Source organism: Oryctolagus cuniculus, chromosome 12 (genome assembly GCF_964237555.1).
Source record: "Oryctolagus cuniculus chromosome 12, mOryCun1.1, whole genome shotgun sequence".
Classification (NCBI taxonomy): Eukaryota; Metazoa; Chordata; class Mammalia; order Lagomorpha; family Leporidae; genus Oryctolagus; species Oryctolagus cuniculus.
The window spans coordinates 10601891-10621114 of NC_091443.1; the positions used below are offsets into that span (position 1 = coordinate 10601891).

At 56.3% G+C, this 19224-nt stretch overlaps 1 protein-coding gene across 2 annotated transcripts in view; it reads right to left on the reverse strand.

The window, feature by feature from the left end:
* The window catches only part of PCSK6 (proprotein convertase subtilisin/kexin type 6), a 169146-nt gene that overhangs the window by 105094 nt on the left and 44828 nt on the right, over positions 1-19224 (reverse strand). For both annotated transcript variants that reach the window (XM_051822269.2, XM_008269785.3), the window contains exons 3-6: positions 7886-7996; positions 7313-7456; positions 5557-5633; positions 3654-3742 (exon numbers count right to left, since the gene is read on the reverse strand). In XM_051822269.2, coding sequence (XP_051678229.1) covers positions 3654-3742; positions 5557-5633; positions 7313-7456; positions 7886-7996 — 421 coding nt within the window. The remainder of the gene's footprint in view (positions 1-3653; positions 3743-5556; positions 5634-7312; positions 7457-7885; positions 7997-19224) is intronic.

Below are 19224 nucleotides of genomic sequence, written 5' to 3' on the forward strand. Positions count from 1 at the left end.
TCAAATCTGAAATACTTCTTGCTCCCAAGAATTTTGGACAAGGGATAGTCAACTATTAATCCCAGAAAAACTGGGAAAAATCAGGATAAACATTATAGCCTCTTGAGCAAAAAAGTAAAAGGAAAAAAATGACAGAAAGAAGTTAGCTCCAAGGCCAGCTCCAGGGGCATTCAGAGGGATTCCCTGCCTGCGCTAGCACACTGGAAGGGAGGCCATGCCATGCTGCCCCCCCCAGCCCCCAAAGGCTGCCTCACACAGGGGTGGGCTTAGAAGGCGTGGCAGGAGGGAGGGGTGGCTGCCTGCGTGCAGAGACTAAAGCCATGTCCAGCAGCTTTGAGGCCACACACTATCTATCGGTCCTTGAGTCAAAGCCAGCCTCCACATCACACCTGCGTTCCTGCGTCATGGCCTCAGCCCCAGGCTCCCTTTGCCCCCAGCTCCATGTTCCACAGCCTGCTGATTTCTCCACATCCTGTCCCGACAGTGGAATCCTTCCGTGCAGAGCTCGGGCAGGCCCTGTGTGTCTGCCTTCACGGAGCGCCTGCCTTGAGGCTCCTGGGTTCCCTATCTGCCCCTCTCATTTCAGACTTTGTTCCCCTACGGTCTTCCCCAAGACACACGCGGAGTTCCTGGAGGCCCCGACTGCGTCTGTCATCTTTCTTTCCTCCCTCAGTGTATCCGCAAAGAATATGCTCAAAGGGCACGTGGACACATTCAGTGTATTAATTTAAAACATTCCTGTTGGGGCCAGTGTTGTGGCTCAGCAGTTCAAGCTGCCACCTGTGACGCCAGCACCCTGTCAGAGCACCTGTTTGAGTCCCAGCTACTCTGCTTCCAATCCAGTTTCCTGTAAATGTGCCTGGAAGGAAGATGGCCTGAGTACTTGGGCACCTGCCACCCATGTGGGACACCCGGCTGGAATTCCTGGCTTTGGCCTGGCCATCTGGGGAGTGAGCCAGCCCATGGATGGTCTCGGTGTCTGTCTGTCTGTCTGTCTCTCTCGATTTGCCTTTTTTTGGTGTTTAAATCCCTGTTCCCAAGCCCAGCAAGGGGAGGTGCTCGCCACAGACTCCGGGAAGCCTGGGTCTCCACTCCTGAGTGGAGGTGGAGCTGCCCGATGAGCAGTTCTCTGGGAGGTTCTGCAGTGCGTCTCTTCCCTGGACCGCCTCACTCTTCCCTGCCTGCATCACCCCGAGTCCTGCCACTAATGCTCCTCCAATGCCACCTGCAGGCACAGCCTCTGGGGGTCTGTCACTCTGAAGACAACATCTGCAAGGTCCGAGACGGGGGCTAGGAGTCTGCTTCGAACAGTGTCCAGCTGATGTCCTGGCTGCCAGCCAGGGGCACATCTAGGACTGCCAGGATTTGGAGGAGCAAAGCTCACACAACCCCATTATGGACCGAACACAACTTGGTTCCCCCAACTCAGGGAGACATTTAAACCCCAAAGTCTTATGTTAACCGTTAATGGATTGGGAGCAGTGTTGGGGTGCCGTAGGTTAAGCTGCCACCTGTGACACTGGTGTTCCCTATCCCCTATGAGGTCAGTTCAAGTCCTGGCTGCTCTGCTTCCAATCCAGCTCCCTGCTAATGCACCTGGGAAAGCAGCAGAAGATGGACCATCTACGTGGGCCCCTGCCACTCACGTGGAGTCCCAGGTGGAGCTCCTGGCTCCTGGCTTCAGCCTGGTCCAGCGCCGGCTGTTGCAGCCATTTGAGGAGTAAACCAGCAGAAAGATCTCTCCCTATCTCTCCATCTCTGTCACTGTGTTTCAAGTACATAAAAATAAATGTTTAAGAAGCCAGCTAGAGGGCCGGTGTTGCGGCTAACTAGGCTAATCCTCCGACTTGCGGCGCCGGCACACCGGGTTCTAGTCCCGGTCAGGGCGCCGGATTCTGTCCTGGTTGCCCCTCTTCCAGGCCAGCTCTCTGCTATGGCCCGGGAGTGCAGTGGAGGATGGCCCAGGTGCTTGGGCCCTGCACCCGCATGGGAGACCAGGAGAAGCACCTGGCTCCTGCCATCAGATCAGCGCGGTGCGCCGGCCGCGGCGGCCATTGGAGGGCAAAAGGAAGACCTTTCTCTCTGTCTCTGTCTCTCTCACTGTCCACTCTGCCTGTCAAAAAAAAAAAAAAAAAAAAAAAAAAAAAAAGCCAGCTAGTGGGTTAATGCTTTAACAGTGGATTAGAGTCAAGTCATAATCTAAATTTGACAGCTGGGAGGTGGGCCCAGGGGTAGGTCTTTTGGTCCTGGGGGCTTATCCTTGGCAGGTAGCTCTCGAGAGAGGACTGGGTATTCCAGCTGAGTTTCCTGGGTTGCCATGGGACGGCCCCTCTGCACCTGCTCTGCCACCATCAGCATCCATCAGCCAGACCATGGAGCCAGCTGATCTTGAACACTGAACTTCCAAACCACTGACAGAAGTAAGCCTTGTCCTCAGGAAGATCTCAGGTACTCTCATTAAAGTAACGAAAAGCTAACCAACGGAAGCCCAAAGCTGGGCTCCACCCCTCACTCAAAGCAACACGAACATCTTCGTTCTCTCTCCTGCGGGTTCCTGCATCAGGGAGCGAGGAGGCCAGCGGCTCCCTGCAGGCCAGGCTCCGAGTCCACGCTCACACACGTGGTGTCCGACTTCAGCGCCACAAGAAAGCCATGTCACTGCCACTTTCCCCAAAAATGCAGAAAGCTTATGCAGAGCTAGTTTGTGTATCGTCCAAGGGCACACAGCCGGGGTGGTGGGAATGGGGAAGGGGAGTGGTGCTCAGGTCAGCCTGATTCCACCGCACATGGGAAGGCTTCTTAGGGTTTCTCGCTCATCATCAAGGCTCCAGGGAGCACCCCTACATCTCCAGAGGACTGAGGCCATCAGCTGAGACTCCTGATTTGAACCCAGACTCAAGGACACGCCCTTGGGGCTGACACCTGTCACAAAGAACCACAGATCCTGGCTCCTTCAAAGATCACCCAGGGAAAAGTAAGTAAAAGCCTGGGACCCTCTTTCTAAACACAACTAAAGAAATCCCCCAAGGACTGAATGGCCCAGCAACCCCCGGGCCCAACCCCCAGCCTTGTGCTGCTTGTGAGCAGAGCTGAGAGGCGGCAGCCCAGCTGTCCCTGGAGTGTGTATGAGAGCGGCCACGCCTCTCAGGTGAGGTCAGCAAGCGCTGGGCTCCCTGGCATCTCAGCCCCTCCCTACAGAGCTTCTGGCTAAAGCAGAGGGGCAGGGACAGAAGAAGTAGGTCAGCAGGTTCAAGTGGGAGTCGGGACTTAGAAAGAAAGGAAGACTGTAAATCTATAGGGGAAGAGACAGAGGGCCAGCCAAGGGCTAGGAGCAGGAGAGAACCATCACGGCCATTTAGGGGGGTATCTGACAGTCAAGAGGCCAGGCTAGCAGACCCAGAGGAGAAAAAGAGGGGGCCTTTCTCAGGGGAGCTGTGATGGCTTTGCAGGCAAAGCTGTGAGAAACTCCTTTCTCTGGGCCCCAGCACGTGTGCTGCCTGGGCCCCAGCACATGTGGCCTTGCTGCTGCTGGTCCAGGGGTTTGGCATGGCCATGGCTGAAGGACATGAGGCTGCTGAGCCTGCAAGAAGGGCACTCTATGGCCCCCGGGGCCCCAGGCCGCTCAGCTCCCAGGCTGCACGCCCCAGCCTTACCTCCGATTTTCGCGTTGTACGCTATGCCCACGATGCAGTACGAGTTGTTGGCTGAAGCAGCGACTTCTCCCGCACAGCGAGTGCCGTGTCTAAAGCAAAGGAGCAAACACGGTGAGGACCCAGCCCAGCAAATCCTAGAAAACTGCATGCATTGGCAACAAGAGTCAGCTGTCCCCAGATCCCACTGCCTTTCTCGTCGCCACCCTCAGCTGGGAGGGAGCATCAGGCCGTGCTGTGCGAGCTGCACACACCTGTGCATGGGCTGTCTCTTGCAGGACGCCTCCCCTCGCCCTTCAGTCGGGAGCAGGGCACCTGCTCTCATACTCTTGGCCCTGGACTTGTCCCCTGCCTCTCGTCACTTCTGCTCATGGGGCAGGGACCGTGCTCCGTCAGCTCTGTGTCTCTTGGGACTGACAACATGACATTTGGCACACGCAGGTGTAGCATCAATGCCTGCCTACCTGATGGCATGAAAGAACAAACCAGCACTGATGTCTCAGGTCTCGCCGCTGTGTACCTAGGGCGCCCCTCATCCCCCAGGACGGTCCCCTCAGCACTCCTACTGCCGTGTAAGCAGGAGCTAAGGAACCATGGACACTCCATAGCAGGGAAGAAATTACCAGAATAACCTATCGCTGTGCTCAGTAATGACTCCATTCTCAATGTGCCACCTTGGGTCAATTTCTCCCATGGAGGCCGAAAAATGGGTAAATTCAAACAGCACGTCTCTGAGAAGAGTCCACGGGGACCGAATCATTGATTCAAGTTTAAAGCCGCCTTTAAAAACGGGTCCCCGTCTGGCCCTCTGGAGGGTCTCAGCTGTCATTCCCTTCAACTTGCTTGGCCCTGGAGCTAGGGCCGGACACAGGGCACACGGCTCCATTCGATCCCGCCCTTCAAGGGTCACTGCGTAGGCGCCGGATCACTCCTCCCTGCTCCTGCGGCCCCAGGCGGCCTCCCGGTGGGAGGGCAAGGGCACCCTGAGACGTGAGGCAGGCAGGCAGCCCTGGCAGTGGCCTATGCGGGCCCACACGGTGTCACGCAGGCCTGAGTCAGATCAACCTCGGCTAAGGGACGCTGGTGGGAGGGCCGGGCTAGCACCTGCTCCAGAACTGGGGGAAGAATGCAAGGGCGCTTGGGATTTTCCTCTAAACATTTTCAGAAGAACGCTAAGGGCTCAGGGCTTGGGGTCTACTGGCAGAGAAAGAACAAGCTAGCTGCACACGTGCGCATCCAGGGCTGGGGCTGCCCAAGTCCCTTTACAAAAGGACGGGCCCGCAACGACCCCCACAGCGCCCTGGGCAGCCGCTGCGCGGATCCCTCACCTGCCCTCTCCCCAAACCTCACACCAGTCCCAGGAAAGAGGGCGGCAGCTCCTGGGACAGCCTCTAAGACACAGAGTCCCAGCAACGTCCCCCAGTGGGCAGGAGGCCCCGGCCAGTGAGTGACAGAGCTGGGGTTGGTCCAGCATCACTCAGGGACCCTCTACCTGGCTCAAGAGGTCCAGGATGGTGTCACCAACACTCAGGCCCGTGACCCGTGTGCTCCAACACACCACGGCTGTCTTACCCCAGCCAGCCATGGAGACCTCCTCGACCTCCACGTTATTCTTTCTTGAACTACTTCAACACGGTTGGAAACAAGAAACAACCTCCATTTCTAGCTGAGCAGCAGAGGCTGCACCCCTGCAGGAAGAGGCCGGCTCCGCAGAAGCCTCAGTGGCCTGAAGGCTGGTGTGGATGTGGCTTCCAGCTCCCGGATAAAACCCCACCGGACAGCGCCCAGGCAGGTGGAGATGCGCCCTCCGCCCCAGCCCAAGCTGTCTCTGGGACCGCCCTGTGCAAGGTGTAGCCTGCAGGGAGAGCGGCGGGGAAGCAAGGGGAGAGGGCACAGAACGACGTACTTATTCTCATTGCTGGCGTCGTACCGCGGGGACGGGTCATAATCGTTCCCGTTGACGTCATAGCTTGCATAGGAGTCCTAGAGAGAAGACACAAAGAGGGTGAGCCAATGGCACAGCCCTTCCACAGCTCCGTCGCAGGCCTCTCTTGGGAAAGAGAGGAAACCACACACAGGGCTTTCCTCGAACTACCCTCGTCCGTGGCTTTTCTACGGTGGTAAAGCAGACACCATACGAAACTCCTCATCTCAGCGGGTGCACAGCTCGACAGCACTGCGTACACCCTGCTGTGCAACCCTCACCTCGCCCCTCTCCAGAGCTCCTCAACCTGCAAAACGGAAACCGTCCCCACACCTCCTTCCCAGGCCCTGGAGGTCACCGTTCTGTGTACATGACAGCTCTGTGTGTCTCCAGTCACTGGAATCCCACAGTGTTCGTCCTCTGTGACGAATCTGCGTCACTTAGCATGTCCCTGAGGCCCGTGCCCATGGCGGCAGGTGTCAGGCTTTCCTTCATTTTATATTTTCAATATGTATGCTTTTGTCTACATACTTTTAACAGCAGTAGCTCACATAATTTTGTATCATAGGGGCCGGCGCTGTGGCACAGCGGGTTAACGCCCTGGCCTGAAGTGCCAGCAACCCATATGGGCGCTGGTTCTAGTCCCGGCTGCTCCTCTTCTGATCCAGCTCTCTGCTGTGGCCTGGGAAAGCAATAGAAGTGCACCCACGTAGGAGACCAGGAAGAAGCTCCTGGCTTTGGATTGGCGCAGCTCCGGCTGTTGCAGCCATCTGGGGATTAAAGCAGTGGATGGACGACCTCTCTCTCTGTCTCTACCTCTCTTTGTAACTCTGTCTTTCAAATAAATAAAATAAATCTTTTAAAAAATATATCATAAAAGCTTTCTGGCTTTATTGACATAGTCTCCAAAACTCATTTTTTTTTTTAAGAATTTATGTATTTATTTGAGTCAGAGTGAGAGAGAGAGAGAGTCAGAGACAGAGAGAGACAGAGAGAGTCTTCTATCTGCTGATTCACTCCCCAAATGGATGCAATGGCCAGGGCTGGGCCAGACCAGGATGAAGCCAGGAGTTGGGAGGTGCACGTCGGGTCTCCCACTTGAGTGTAGGGGCCCTATGATGCTTTCGCAGGCACATTAGCAGGGAGCTGGATTGGAAGTAGAACACCTGGGACTCGAACCAGCTTCCGTACAGGCTGCCAGTATCACAGGTGGCAGCTTTACCCACTACACCACAGCACCAGCTATCAGATGGACACAATGTGGCTGACTACACCACCTCCGGTACCAGGCTCTTCAGAGTATCGAAGGACTTGATAATATTTACTCTCTACTGGGTTCTCTCCGTCACCCTTATGAACCCACTGAATCCACAGTGATGCTATGAGGTAGCCCCCTTTCTTGGCCCCATTTTACACCCAGCTTCCTCGGGGTCTCAGAGTGGTGCCAGGGGCTCACGTGCTAATCCTGTAACTGCTCCTATCGTTAAAGTCCACACAGTGACGGGCTCTGTGACGCGTTTAATTCCGTAAGCTCCATTCTGAGCAGTGGGTGACTCCTCAAACCCATGCTGGCTCCCTCGGCAAACCCTCTCTCCTCGGCACCTGGCCAAGCAGCTGGCAGCCTAGCGCTCGCCTGAGGAGTGGGAGGCAGACGGGCACTGGCTGCTTTCTCCAGTTGACTGCGTCTCAATGGCCCGCACAGCCGAGCCTCCAGGCATCCGCTGCATGGTGAACTTACATAGTTGGGGGCCAGGTCAGGGTGATTGCGCTCTATGCCATCATCCAGGATGGTGACCACCACGTTCTTCCCCGTGTAGCCCCTCTTCCAGGCTGCCTGCACGTTCATTTCCGACCGGCAGCGGCTGTTCCTGTCGCCACAGTGCTGCGTGTACAGAAGACACAAAGCCCCCCGACATGGACCCTCCGGATGCGGAATGGACACCCAGGGCAAACCCACAGCTTGTGCTTGCAAATAAACAGGAGCCGCCCCGGGTCCCACCTCTTCCTCCCTGGAAGCACAAACGTGGAGGGGCCCCTCCCTTTCTCTGCACCTGGCACCTGCCTGTCATCCCCCCTCCCTTCAGGGGCTCAGCCCAAGGTCTGGGGTTCCCCAGTTAGCCCTACAGACTGCATTAAGAGACCCCCCGGACTTCCACCACTTTGGAGAGAATTCACAAGGTGGCTCTCGTGCTGCCCCGCCTCGAAGGAGGGGTTTTGCACTCAAGCTGCAGCGTGACCGCCTGGAGCTGTCATGCAAAGTCAGCTGTGTTAGGGGAAGCGACCCGCGCCAGGCCAGGGCACCGCCACTCACCATGTACCACATGTTGGACCAGATGGGGTCGTTGAAGTAGAGTGCCTGCGAGTCGCTCCGCACCTGCCTCTTCACCCGGCGCTTCACTTCCTGCTGCTGCAGCCACTTCACCTGCCAGGAAGAAACGAGGGGACGGTCTGCTAGGGTCTGTGTGTGGGCCGAGCACGTCCCCAGAGGTTCACGTGCCGGAAGCCCGGTTCCCAGCGGGGCAGGTACAGGCAGCAGGACCTAGAAGAGGCGGGTGATTCCGGAAGGTAACTGGGTCACAGAGACTCCACCCTGGGGAGGATCAGTGCTCATGGAGCAAGTGAGTCTCTCGTGACTGTGGGCTGTCGCAAAGCAAGGCCACCCAGGCGCTGGGCCCCTCCTGCACGCGGCCGTTTCTCTTTCTGCTTCTTGACCACACTGGGATGCAGCCAACCAGAGACCACGCAGAAGGGCCACCTAGTCTCGGACTTTCAGCATCCAGAGCTGTGAACCAAATGGACCTTTTCTTCATCAATACCAGCTTCAGGTTTCTGTATCACGACAGAAAACGGAGTCACAGAGGCCAGCATTGTGGTGCAGCAGGTTGATCCACTGCCTGGTAACGTGCATGGGAAAGCAGTAGAAGACGCCCAAGTGCTTGGGCCCCTGCACCCACGTGGAGACCCTGATGGAGTTTCAGGCTCCTGGTTTCAGTCTGGCCCAACTCTGGCTATTGAGGCCATTTGGGGACTGAATCAATGGATGGAAGTTCTTTAACTCTGCCTTTCAGATAAAATAAACAAACCTTTTTCAAAGAGGAGGAAAATGGATTAAATCTGTTTTTAAAACAATCTCCTGATTTTCTATAGCTGTCTAAGGTGTTGTATAGCTGTGTCCTAGTAGTGTTTTGTAGCTAGTAGGGTAGGGTGCATTGTAGGGTGGAATATCTGTGTCATAATAGTGTTTTGGATGGTGAGTTCCAAGGGGACATTTTTACTTCATTTCTTAAAAAGATTTATTTATTTATTTGAAAGTCAGAGTTATAGAGAAAGCGGGAGAAACAGACAGGGATCCTATATCCTCTGGTTCACTCCCCAAATGACTACAATGGCCAGGGCTGAGCCAGGCTGAAGCCAGGAACCAGGATCTCCCACATGGGTGGCAGGGGCCCAAGCCCTTGGGCCATCCTCCGCTGTTTTTCTCAGGCCATTAGCAGGGAGCTGGACTGGAAATGGAGCCGTTGGGACACAAAGCAGTGCCCATACAGGATGCTGGCCTTACCCACTACTCCACACGCTGGCCTCCCACTTGTACTTTAGAGTGACCATATTTGAAAAGTGAGAACTTGCATGCCTTTGTAGAAGGAGAAATACCACCACTCTGTAGATTATAAAGTCATTCTACCAGCGGAAGGTGGGGGAGGAGGACTCGTGAAATTGCCAATAAACTATCTGATGACCCTTGTCCCCTCCCCCAAAGGAAATGCAGGTTTGGAGAGAGAGGGAGTGAAGGGAGGGAAGACACTGTGGCCGAACTGTCATTGGACGACGTCTCACAGTGAGGGCTTGAGCAACTAAATGCTGGAAATCCATTCATTGGAATTGCTGGCAGCCACTAGAAACGAGGTACTGAAGCATGCACAGAGAAAAATCTAGAACGGATACAGCAAACTATTAAAAGCAGCAATGCCTGGATGCTGACATTATGACAAATTCAAACATTTCTAACTGCTCTTGGGATTTTACACAATTCTTTCGACTGTCATAATCTGCCTTCACAACCAAGAGATGAAGTCTGAGAGGTGGCACAAAAGATATTTAAGAGAGGGACCAGGGGCCAGGGTGTCTGGGTCAAAACCCAGGGCCACGTTCCTGGGAAGCAGTCGGCTCTCCTCCCTGGCCTCCGTTTGTCAACCACAGACTAGGGATCATCCCTTGTTGCCAAAAGGGGTAGTATAGCCAGAGCCCAGTATTAGTGCTTGGCACACAGCCAGCATCATTGTCAGATGTCGATTTATTTATGTGTTTATCTGAAAGGTGGAGACAGGGGCCAGCGCTGTGGTCTAGCGGGTAAAGCCGCCATCTGCAGCGTCGGCATCCCATACGGGTGCCAGTTTGAGTCCCCACTGCTCCACTTCTGATCCAGCTCTCTGCTGTGGCTGGGCAAGCAGTAGAAGATGGCCCAAGTCCTTGGGCCCCTGCACCCACGTGGGAGACCCAGAAGAAGCTCCTGGCTCCTGGCTTCGGATCAGCCCAGCTCCGGCCATTGCGGCCATTTGGGGAGTGAACCAGCAGATGGAAGACCTCTATCTCTCTCTCTCTATGCCTCTGCCTCAATGTAACTCTGCCTTTCAAATAAATTTTTAAAATAAAAAAAGGCAGATATAGAGATATAGACACAGAGAAAGAGATCTCCCATCTGCTAGCTTCTTGCCCCCAAATCCACAAAAGCTCAGACGGGGCCAGGCCAAAGCCAGGAGCTGAGAACTCAGTCCAGCTTTTCCCACGGGCCTGCCACCCAAGGTGTGCATTAGAAGAAAGACGCAACTGGGGGTGGAGCTGGGACTTGAACCTCGGTACTGATGTGGGGTGCAGCCGTCCCGAGCAGTGTCTCAGTCACTAGGCCCAACACCTGTCCCCCAAAGACTGCAGAAAGGGAAGACTGCAGCCCATCTTGGAGGGCCTGGGATCAAGGCCCAGCCCCTCTGCTTTCCATCCGGCTTCCCGTTAGTGCACCTGGGAGGCAGCAGATGATGGCTCAAGTACTTGGCTTTCTGCCACCTATGTGGGAGATCAGGATGGGGCTGCTGGCTGCTGGCTCCTGCCTGGCCTAATCCTGGCTGTTGAGGCCATTTGGGGACTAAGCCAGCAGGTGGAAGATCTCGCTGTCTCTCCCTCTCTTGTCACTCTGCTTTTCCAAGGTGGAAGGAGGAGGAGCCCAAGGTGATTCAGAGTCTAGGCCAAGGCAGGGGACTTGAGGCTGGTCCCAGAAGCTAGGACAGGTGTCAGGGTAAGGAGCCACCTGAGGCCGAGAGGGCAGGGGGCTCCCCAGGAGCACTGCCAGCTCAGGACTGATGGTGGGTTGGTCGCTTCACAAAGCCTCTGCGCCAAGTCTGAGATCATTTATAATGCCCCTGGCAGGTATCTCCAGGGAACACAAAACCAGGAGAGCCTCTGTTCACAGTGGCTGCTGAGGGCAACTTGCAACTGCCCCAACTAGAGAGCTCTGACCTTGTGTAAAATACCGAGGCCTGTATCTCACAGCCTGTCCACCGTCCTGTCATAAAACCACAGGACTGCATCCCTCTTCCCAGGCTGGGCCCAGCACCCCCAGCCAGCCCCACTCGTAGGGCTGCCCACCAGGCAGAGAAGCAGGTGAGAGGGTGGCTCACCCTTACCCTCCACCCCCAATCATCTGGCATTGGCCAGAGGGCACGAGATATTCCCTGGTGGGATGGCAGAGCCCCCGGCCCCTCACTGTTGCTGGGCTCAGGTTAAGTGCCCCCCCCCCACATCCATACAGTGCTCTGAGGGGCTGTGACAGCACCAGGTCTGCAGCACGGTGCTGGGGGGTTCTTGCTGGCTTGGTTTCAGGGGCAGCCTGCTCAGTCGAAGTCTCTGGCCAAGGAAGACTCTGCCAGGCCAAGGGGGCTGAGAGATTATGTGCCAGGGATGGGGGGTTCTGGACCCCGACTCTGTGGAGGTGGAATCCAGGGGGCCAGTGCAGTCACGGAGGCGGGGTCAGTCAGTGGGCATGCGGCTTCCTTGTCCAGGCTCTTTGCCCATGCCCAGGAAAGTGCTAGGGGATCCCACACCCGACTTGCTGTGCTAGGGGATCCCACACCCGACTTCCTGCCCAGCACAAAGAATGCGGTTTCCCCGTGTCCTCCTTCCCTGATTTCTCTGGACAATGGGCATTCTGTGCGTTGTCTACCCAGCTGCTCACTCAGCTACAATGTACTGGGTATTCCTGAGTGTCTGGCACAAGGTACCTGGAATACACCTGGTCCGGTCCAGGGCCAAGGTGCCTGGCCCTGCTTCCCCAGCTCCGGCTGAACCCAAAGTCCCCCAGCCACTCTGGGGAAGGTCAGCCGTGTGCCGATGACCCAAGTCACTGCAAGTTGAACTCTCATCCAACAGAATCAGAACCTGCCCACGAGCGAGGGGCACCCTTGACAGACCCTTCAGGGTTCTCGTTTTGTGAGTGGTAATGCAGCGTGTGATGGAGGGCTATGGCCAGAGTGCAGGCGGAGAAGGACACGCATACCTTGCACGGTCAGCTCTCCGTGCGGGGAGCAGTGGCCATGCTTCCCTGTCACTCCATGTGCAAGCTGCCATCAGGGTCTCTTCACCGGGCCCCTCCCAAGCTCCCTGCGGCTCAGACCTCCTCTTAGCGGAGGAGGCATGGGGGGAGTCAGTGGTGCGCACTGATCCATGTTTCAAAGCCCCAACACCTGGGAAGCAAAGCCCTACACACGAGTTACCTATGACCGAGAGCCTGCAGCAACACAAAACGACATTGTTGTGGCTGAGGACAGACAGCAGGAGCCGGGGTTGTGCGTGGGGGCTGCCATCTTCTCGTGTGGAGACTGCTCCCTTTCCAAAGCCCTGAGACCACGGGATCGTGGGAAGGGGAGCTACTGCTAGCAAGGAAGCTCCTGCGCATTCTAGCCGATTCCCTGCGGGTTTAGGGAAAGCGTCATTAAGACATGGATTGTGGCCAGCGCCGCAGCTCACTAGGCTAATCCTCCACCTAGTGGCGCCGGCACACCGGGTTCTAGTCCCGGTCGGGGTGCCGGATTCTGTCCCAGTTGCCCCTCTTCCAGGCCAGCTCTCTGCTGTGGCCAGGGAGTGCAGTGGAGGATGGCCCAAGTGCTTGGGCCCTGCACCCGCATGGGAGACCAGGAGAAGCACCTGGCTCCCGGCTTCAGATCAGCGTGGTGCGCTGGCTGCAGCGCGCGGGCCACAGCGGCCATTGGAGGGTGAACCAATGGTAAAGGAAGACCTTTCTTTCTGTCTCTCTCTCACTGTCCACTCTGCCTGTCAAAAAAAAAAAAAAAAAAAAAGACATGGATCGTGAGAGGCACACATCTTGGATTCTCTGGGTGCGCTTGCCACACAGTAAGATGTTAGGGTGGCCAGGGGGATAGAGACACGGGAGGAGACAGAGGCAGAGGCTGGAACAGTGCAGCTGCCACAGACCGAGGCGGCTTCTCTGGCACCCTCTCCAGGAGCCTGGGAAGGACACGGCTGCCGACAGAGCAGCCCCGACTCGTGCTCGCTCACCAGGACCGTGAGATGGTCAGTTTCAGCTATGCTAAGCCCCACAGTTTGCAGTATTCATTATGGTAACCCTAGATGACCGACAGGGGTTCCAGGCACTGCCTGAATCCTGGCTGAGGCCACAGCCTGGGGGGGGAGTGTCCCCAGCCTGTGGGGGGTGTTTCCAGCCTGGGGGGGGTGTTCCCAGCCTGTGTCGGGGTGTTCCAAGCCTATGTGGGGGGTGTTCCCAGCCTGGGGGGGAGTGTCCCCAGCCTGTGGGGGGGTGTTCCCAGCCTGTGGGGGGTGTTCCCAGCCTGTGGGGGGTGTCCCCAGCCTGTGGGGGGAGTGTCCCCAGCCTGTGGGGGGTGTTCCCAGCCTATGTGGGGGGTGTTCCTCTCTTGCTGCTACTGACTGAGGAGGAGGCTGGGGCCTCCTGAGAGGGGTGGGTCCAGGTGGCCAAGGCTACAGCAGGTGCCCCGGGCTGGGGAGGGGGCTGCAGGCAGAGGCTTTTTACTGCTATTGAAAACTGGGAGCAGCAGTCCCGGTGTACTCAGGGGTGCCCCTCTCCAGCCAGAAACACCACCCATACCAAAGGCCTCCCAGACCACACCTCTCAACCTGACCACTTCTCTCCCCTGCACTCTGCTGGGCACAGGATCCCAAACCTGCTGGCATCTCCAATTAAAGCCGCCCCAAAGGGAATCTTCACTCACATCCTGCTCCTACTGGCCTTACAATGCCTCTGCTCTCCAAGTCAGAACAACCTGGAATCCCCTCTAATGACCGGGTCTCACAGAATCCCCTTGCAGTGTCAGGGTCCAGGCCCTCCACGGGTTGCCATGGCTACCATCCCCTGTATCAGGACAGTCACAGTGGCCTCTGACAGGTGCCCCTGCCTCCATCCTGCACGTGACGCCACGTGACAGATACCTGGTGTAAACTGGACCTCCTGCACCTCACAGCCCCCAGGCCACCCACAGTGCCCGGGGCCTCCTTCGCCTGCTCTGCCTCCTGGTGCGGCATCGCGGGGCAGCAGCCTCGGCTGTTTCTCCAGTCTGGGCCTTGCAATGGGAAAGCCTTTCTCTCCTCACTGGGCCGACCTGGATCTAAACTTCAGCCCTCACCATCTGGAAGCCTCCGGCGCCCAGGCTGGACAAGGCAGGCCCTCCCTCTCAGGCTCCTGGCTTTGACTGGCCCAGCCCCAGTCATTGTGGCCATTTGGGGAGTGAACCAGCAGGTGGAAGATTTCTCTCTCTCTCTCTGTTTCTCTTCTCCTCTCTCTAACTCTGCCTGCCAAGCAAATAAAAAATAAATCTAAAAAGAAAACCCTGCTCCCTGTTATGGGGTATTGAGAAGAAACTTAACCTGCTGTGGTGTTTAGAGATGGGGGCGCTGGGAGGTGACAAGGACTAGACAAGGTCATGGGGCGGCCCCTGGTCCTGGGGATGCCTCCAGCCTCCTAGGGACTGGGCGCTTGACCTTGCACCTCCGGAACCCGGAGCCAGAACGTTTAGAACTCTTCAGAATTTGTCCATCTGCTGCACTGCTCATTAGCCACAGAAAGGAGCCTGAGACACGCCCAGCAGCCCCTGCGGTGCGGGAGGCTGCGTCCCTGCGGAGACCCTCCCCCACCCCACCAGGCACTCCCATCAACACTGAGTGCACTCCCCCACAGGCAGGAGCCACTCAGCGTATGCAGGTCCCTCTCCACTGCCGGGCCCTGGCTAACGTCACACCGGGGATGTGGGGGACCGAGCTGAGCTCTCGGCCGGGGCCGTGGTCCCTGAATGAACGAAGGGTAGCCAAAGTGCTGGAAATGCCAGGAGCTGCGTGGAAAACGGTGTGGGCAGGGGTGCATAACCTCTCTCTGGTCTGGAGAGAGAGAGAGAAAACAAGCCCACTAGCCCACAACCTTCGCCAGCTCCTCCAAGGGGCCTGTATCCCCAAATGCTTACGAACCATCAAGCTACGCTGGTCTCACGGAGGAGGGAAGAGCAGACGTGACAAATGTCACTTCTGGAGGGCAGTGGGGACCAGCACCGAGAGCCAGCACTGGCTAAAGGGCTCCACTGGGCCCCTGGGGCGGGGGAGGGGGCTGTCAGGCTCCTACCTAACCCCACAACCCCTCAGTCCAAGGGCAACAGAGGAGGAAGAGAAGGTGGAGGGACCAAAGCAAAAAGAGAGATTCTAACAGCCTGAGACCCTCCCAATCACCATGGCAACTGGGAACCCAGCCCTTCCTGTCCCTCCCCCTTCCACACCTGCAGCCCAGAGAGAGAGAGAAACAGGCTGCAGACCATTTAGGGACCACCCTGTGGGAGAGCCCGGATTTGCAGTCTTTGGAAATGACAGCCCTGGTTCCCCTGGAGCTGGAGACAGGGGAGCGGGTGAGACACACCTTGGGGAAGGTCTCTTCTCTCCTCTGCCTATCACTGGCCTCCACCCACGGACACCAGGCCCAGCAGCCAGAGTCCCACTCTGCTTGCTGTGAGCCCCCTAAGTGCTTATGCTGAACGCCCAGGACCTCAGAATGGGACTGCATTTGGAGACAATTTTGGTTAAGATACCATAAGGCCACGAGGGTGGACCCCAGCCCCTCTGAGCGGTACTGGCCTCAGCAGAGGAGGTCAGCACAGACACACACAGCGGGAGGAACACGGGCGGACCCAGCGCATACACGGCCACCTTCCGTCATCTCTCCTGACCTTGGACCCCTAGCACCTGTACTCGGGAGACGACGTTTCTGTTGCGCAAACCACCACCGGGCACTGGTCAAGGCCGCCCTGGCAAATGAACACCCCTGCGAAGCCAGACCCAGCCAACACGCCCTCGTGCAGCCTCGGCCAGCACCTCCCTCGGCGTGGCTGTAGCCGCACAGAGCGCGGCTTTGTTCACACAGGCTCCCGGTCTGCTTTAACCAAGGTGGCCCACTATGTTCTTTTGAAGCATTCCTACGGAAGGCAGCTGACAGGTGACATAGCCACAGACAGAACTTGCGCACATGAACCTAATCTGTGCAAACTGAGACACAGTTCAATAAACCCTCATAAGCATCCACCTACTATTGACTCTATAGCTGCCGAGCCTGCAGGGGACTGAAAACAACCCAGACGTGCAGCGCGTTTCATTGCATCAGTGAGAGAGGGCTTGCATGTGCCTAACCAGGAGCCAAGTCAGTTCGCTTCTCACAGCCCCTCCCCACCCTGCCGCCCCAAGCCTCCCAGCGCAATCTGCAGATCCCCTGCCAGCCCTGTCTCTGTCACTCTGTCACCAGCTCCCAGACACACACCAGCCATCACTCCCACCAAACACTGCCCCGTGTGCCCTCTCTAAACCCACAACTGCTAGGGAGAGCAGACAAGCCGGAGGACTCTCCCCGGGAGCTGCAGGGGGGCTGGGGAGGAGAGTGGGGTGCAAAAAGGAGGCGTGAGGGCCATTCCAGAGGAACTTAAAAGCCAGGGCTCAGAGGCTGCAGGAGGCCAGACCAAGGAGGGTGTGGGCGGGGCCCTGTACTTCACATCACCCCTCGGGAGCAGGGCCAGCAGATTGACAGGGGCCAAGGGCGCTTGGGAGACCAGCAGTGCAATGGTCCGGGTGAGAGATGACAGATGCCTCCCTGGGTTAGGGGTGCAGGCCATGAGGGCAGGCTAGAGCCAGGCAGCTCATGGAAGCCTCCAACGGAGGGAACCATGCTGGAGGCTTCAGGCTGGCCTCGGAATTCAGAGAATGGTCTCTGAGACACAGCCGGGGTCCCTGTCGCTGATCTGGGTTTGGGACAGAACAACTTGGAGACATTCTGGAGACATCTCAGGGGACGTGCTAGGCACACAGGTAAGCTAGGAAAACAGCATCTTTTAAGGTGTATTTTAAGACTCAAAACTTTGTTGCCAACTTCTGCCAGCCACTAGGACCGGCTGGGTTGTGCTGAACACGTGAAAGGACAGCTTGTTACTTCTTCATCCCAGACACCAGGGACAGGAGTGACCGTGTCTGTGACCACTGGTTAGGACACCTGAGGTTCCCCGTCTCCCTGTGGCAGCAGCCGCCCCCGCCCAGCTCACTACAGTTCATCGCCCCCTGTGGCCCAGTCTGCTCACTTGCTGTCTCTGTGACTTTATTTGCCAGGAACTTTTTGTTTGTTTGCAGTTTGAGTGGCTCTAGCACACACAACTATCAGATAAAATTCCATCTGTGGCCGATGGAAACATCGGCTCTTTGCGTTGCATCACCGCTGGAAGAAACCTGAGCTCCGATTACACTCTGGGGGCAAAGTCCCAGCCTACAGAACAGAAGGCTCGCTCCAGTCTCGAAACCGTTTTTTGCAATTTGGGAGCTTTCAACTATGAATGGGAAGCATGGAACCAGAGGCTCCCACTGCCCCCGGAAGGAGACCCCGGGGGCCTCCCTAATCACATCTTGATCCTTCCATTCTGGCCACCAAACTGGCTGAGGAGGGAAGAGAGGAGAGGGCTGAGCCCAAGTCATCCTGCTGAAATGTAAGGTTTGGAAGACGCAGGCAGCAGCAGCTAACTATAAGCCAGCTTGGAGCAGGACCAGAACGAGTAATTTAAAAAAAATTTGTGAGCCCTTTCAGCTATTGGCTGATGCGTTGGTAGCACCCACCCTTCTCCAGACTTTTGGCAAAACAGCAAGTTAAAAACAAATGCTTTCAGTTTGGTGAAATGACAGCCCTTGGAAAACCCAGGGACTGATACAGACCTCGGAGAACACTTGAGCCGTTCTCGCCAGGATGGGCCGAGCAACCACACAATCAGCAGAATGGCCCTTTTCAAAGATGGTTAAAAAAAAAAAAAAAAAAAAAGGCACAACATTTCAAGGTAATTGGGAGTGCAAGGAGAACTATGGCAGAATTCTGGGACATGATCAGTGCCTAAATGTGTAGGCGTGAGTGTGTGTGCGCACACGTGGAAGAGTGTAGTGTGCGTGTGTGCACACGCAGAGGAGTGTCGTGTGCATGTGTGTGCACACGTGGAGGAGTGTAGTGTGTGTGTGTGTGATTAAATAAGAAAATCCTGCCTTGCCTCCTCTCCCCCAGCCCGCCCCTGTGTGTTTCGTTTTGTTTTAACAAACGCACACTCAGTTTTTAGTTGACTATGGGGAGGATCGTAAATTCTATCAGTTATTGGAGCACTCTTATACAATAGTGACTGGAGCTAATTAAAACAAAGAGCCATCTGTATTCAATCGAACTTTATCCTAAGCCCTATAACATTCATTTCCAGTTTGGTCATTCAAAGGCAATGGTAACTTTGCATTCCAATGTCCCTGAATCACGTTAACCCATCTTCGCCTTTTGTTAATAATACTAATGACAGGGCTCTCTGCAGACGTCAAGGTGCCGCACAAGCGCTCTGCTAAGGAGAGGAGACCGTTCCGATGCACTGCAATGCGAGATAACCTCCAACACCGATCGCAAACCGTTCGTTTGGACAAACGTTGAATCAGAGTGACCAGGCGCAGTAAACATTAGTCAGACTGATGGCTAATTGATTTGGTTTGCCTTAAAACTAGACTAATTTTCACCGAGGTATTTCAGTTGCAATTCTGAGTTCTTAATTGGTTCTGATGTCTATTTGCATTTCATGGGGCTACAGCTTTAATGCTTTAATGAGAACTTGGAGAAACAATCAGCCAATCCGTGGGGGCCCAGGCGGGGCTGGGCTAGCTGGGCTGTTTACCTCCCCCCATTTTTCCTGACTGGCAGAGCGCTTTGATAGCAGTCCTGCCAGGAGCTTATTAGGAAACCGCACAAAAGGGGATTTTATTCAAAGACATTTAACTGCCCCAGCCTCTGCCTAGGAAACCTACCCTTCCCTCCGTTGCCTTTCTGGGAACGCCCTGCCCACAGACCCAAGCTCACACACCCAAAACCAAGCCGGTCCGCAGCTGCAGGGGTGGGCAGGTCTGGGGCACGGTGGCACTCAAGCTTTGCCTGGAATCTGCCTCTGCTGCCTGGGCATACGTTCCTCACGCACGCACGGGTCTCTGGTCCTGCTTCTCTGGGTGCTCCCCCGTGCACAGGCCTGCTGGGCTGCTCCCCATCCCCCGCAAGGCCTTGGACCCCGCAGGTGCACAGCTGGTATTTTGAGA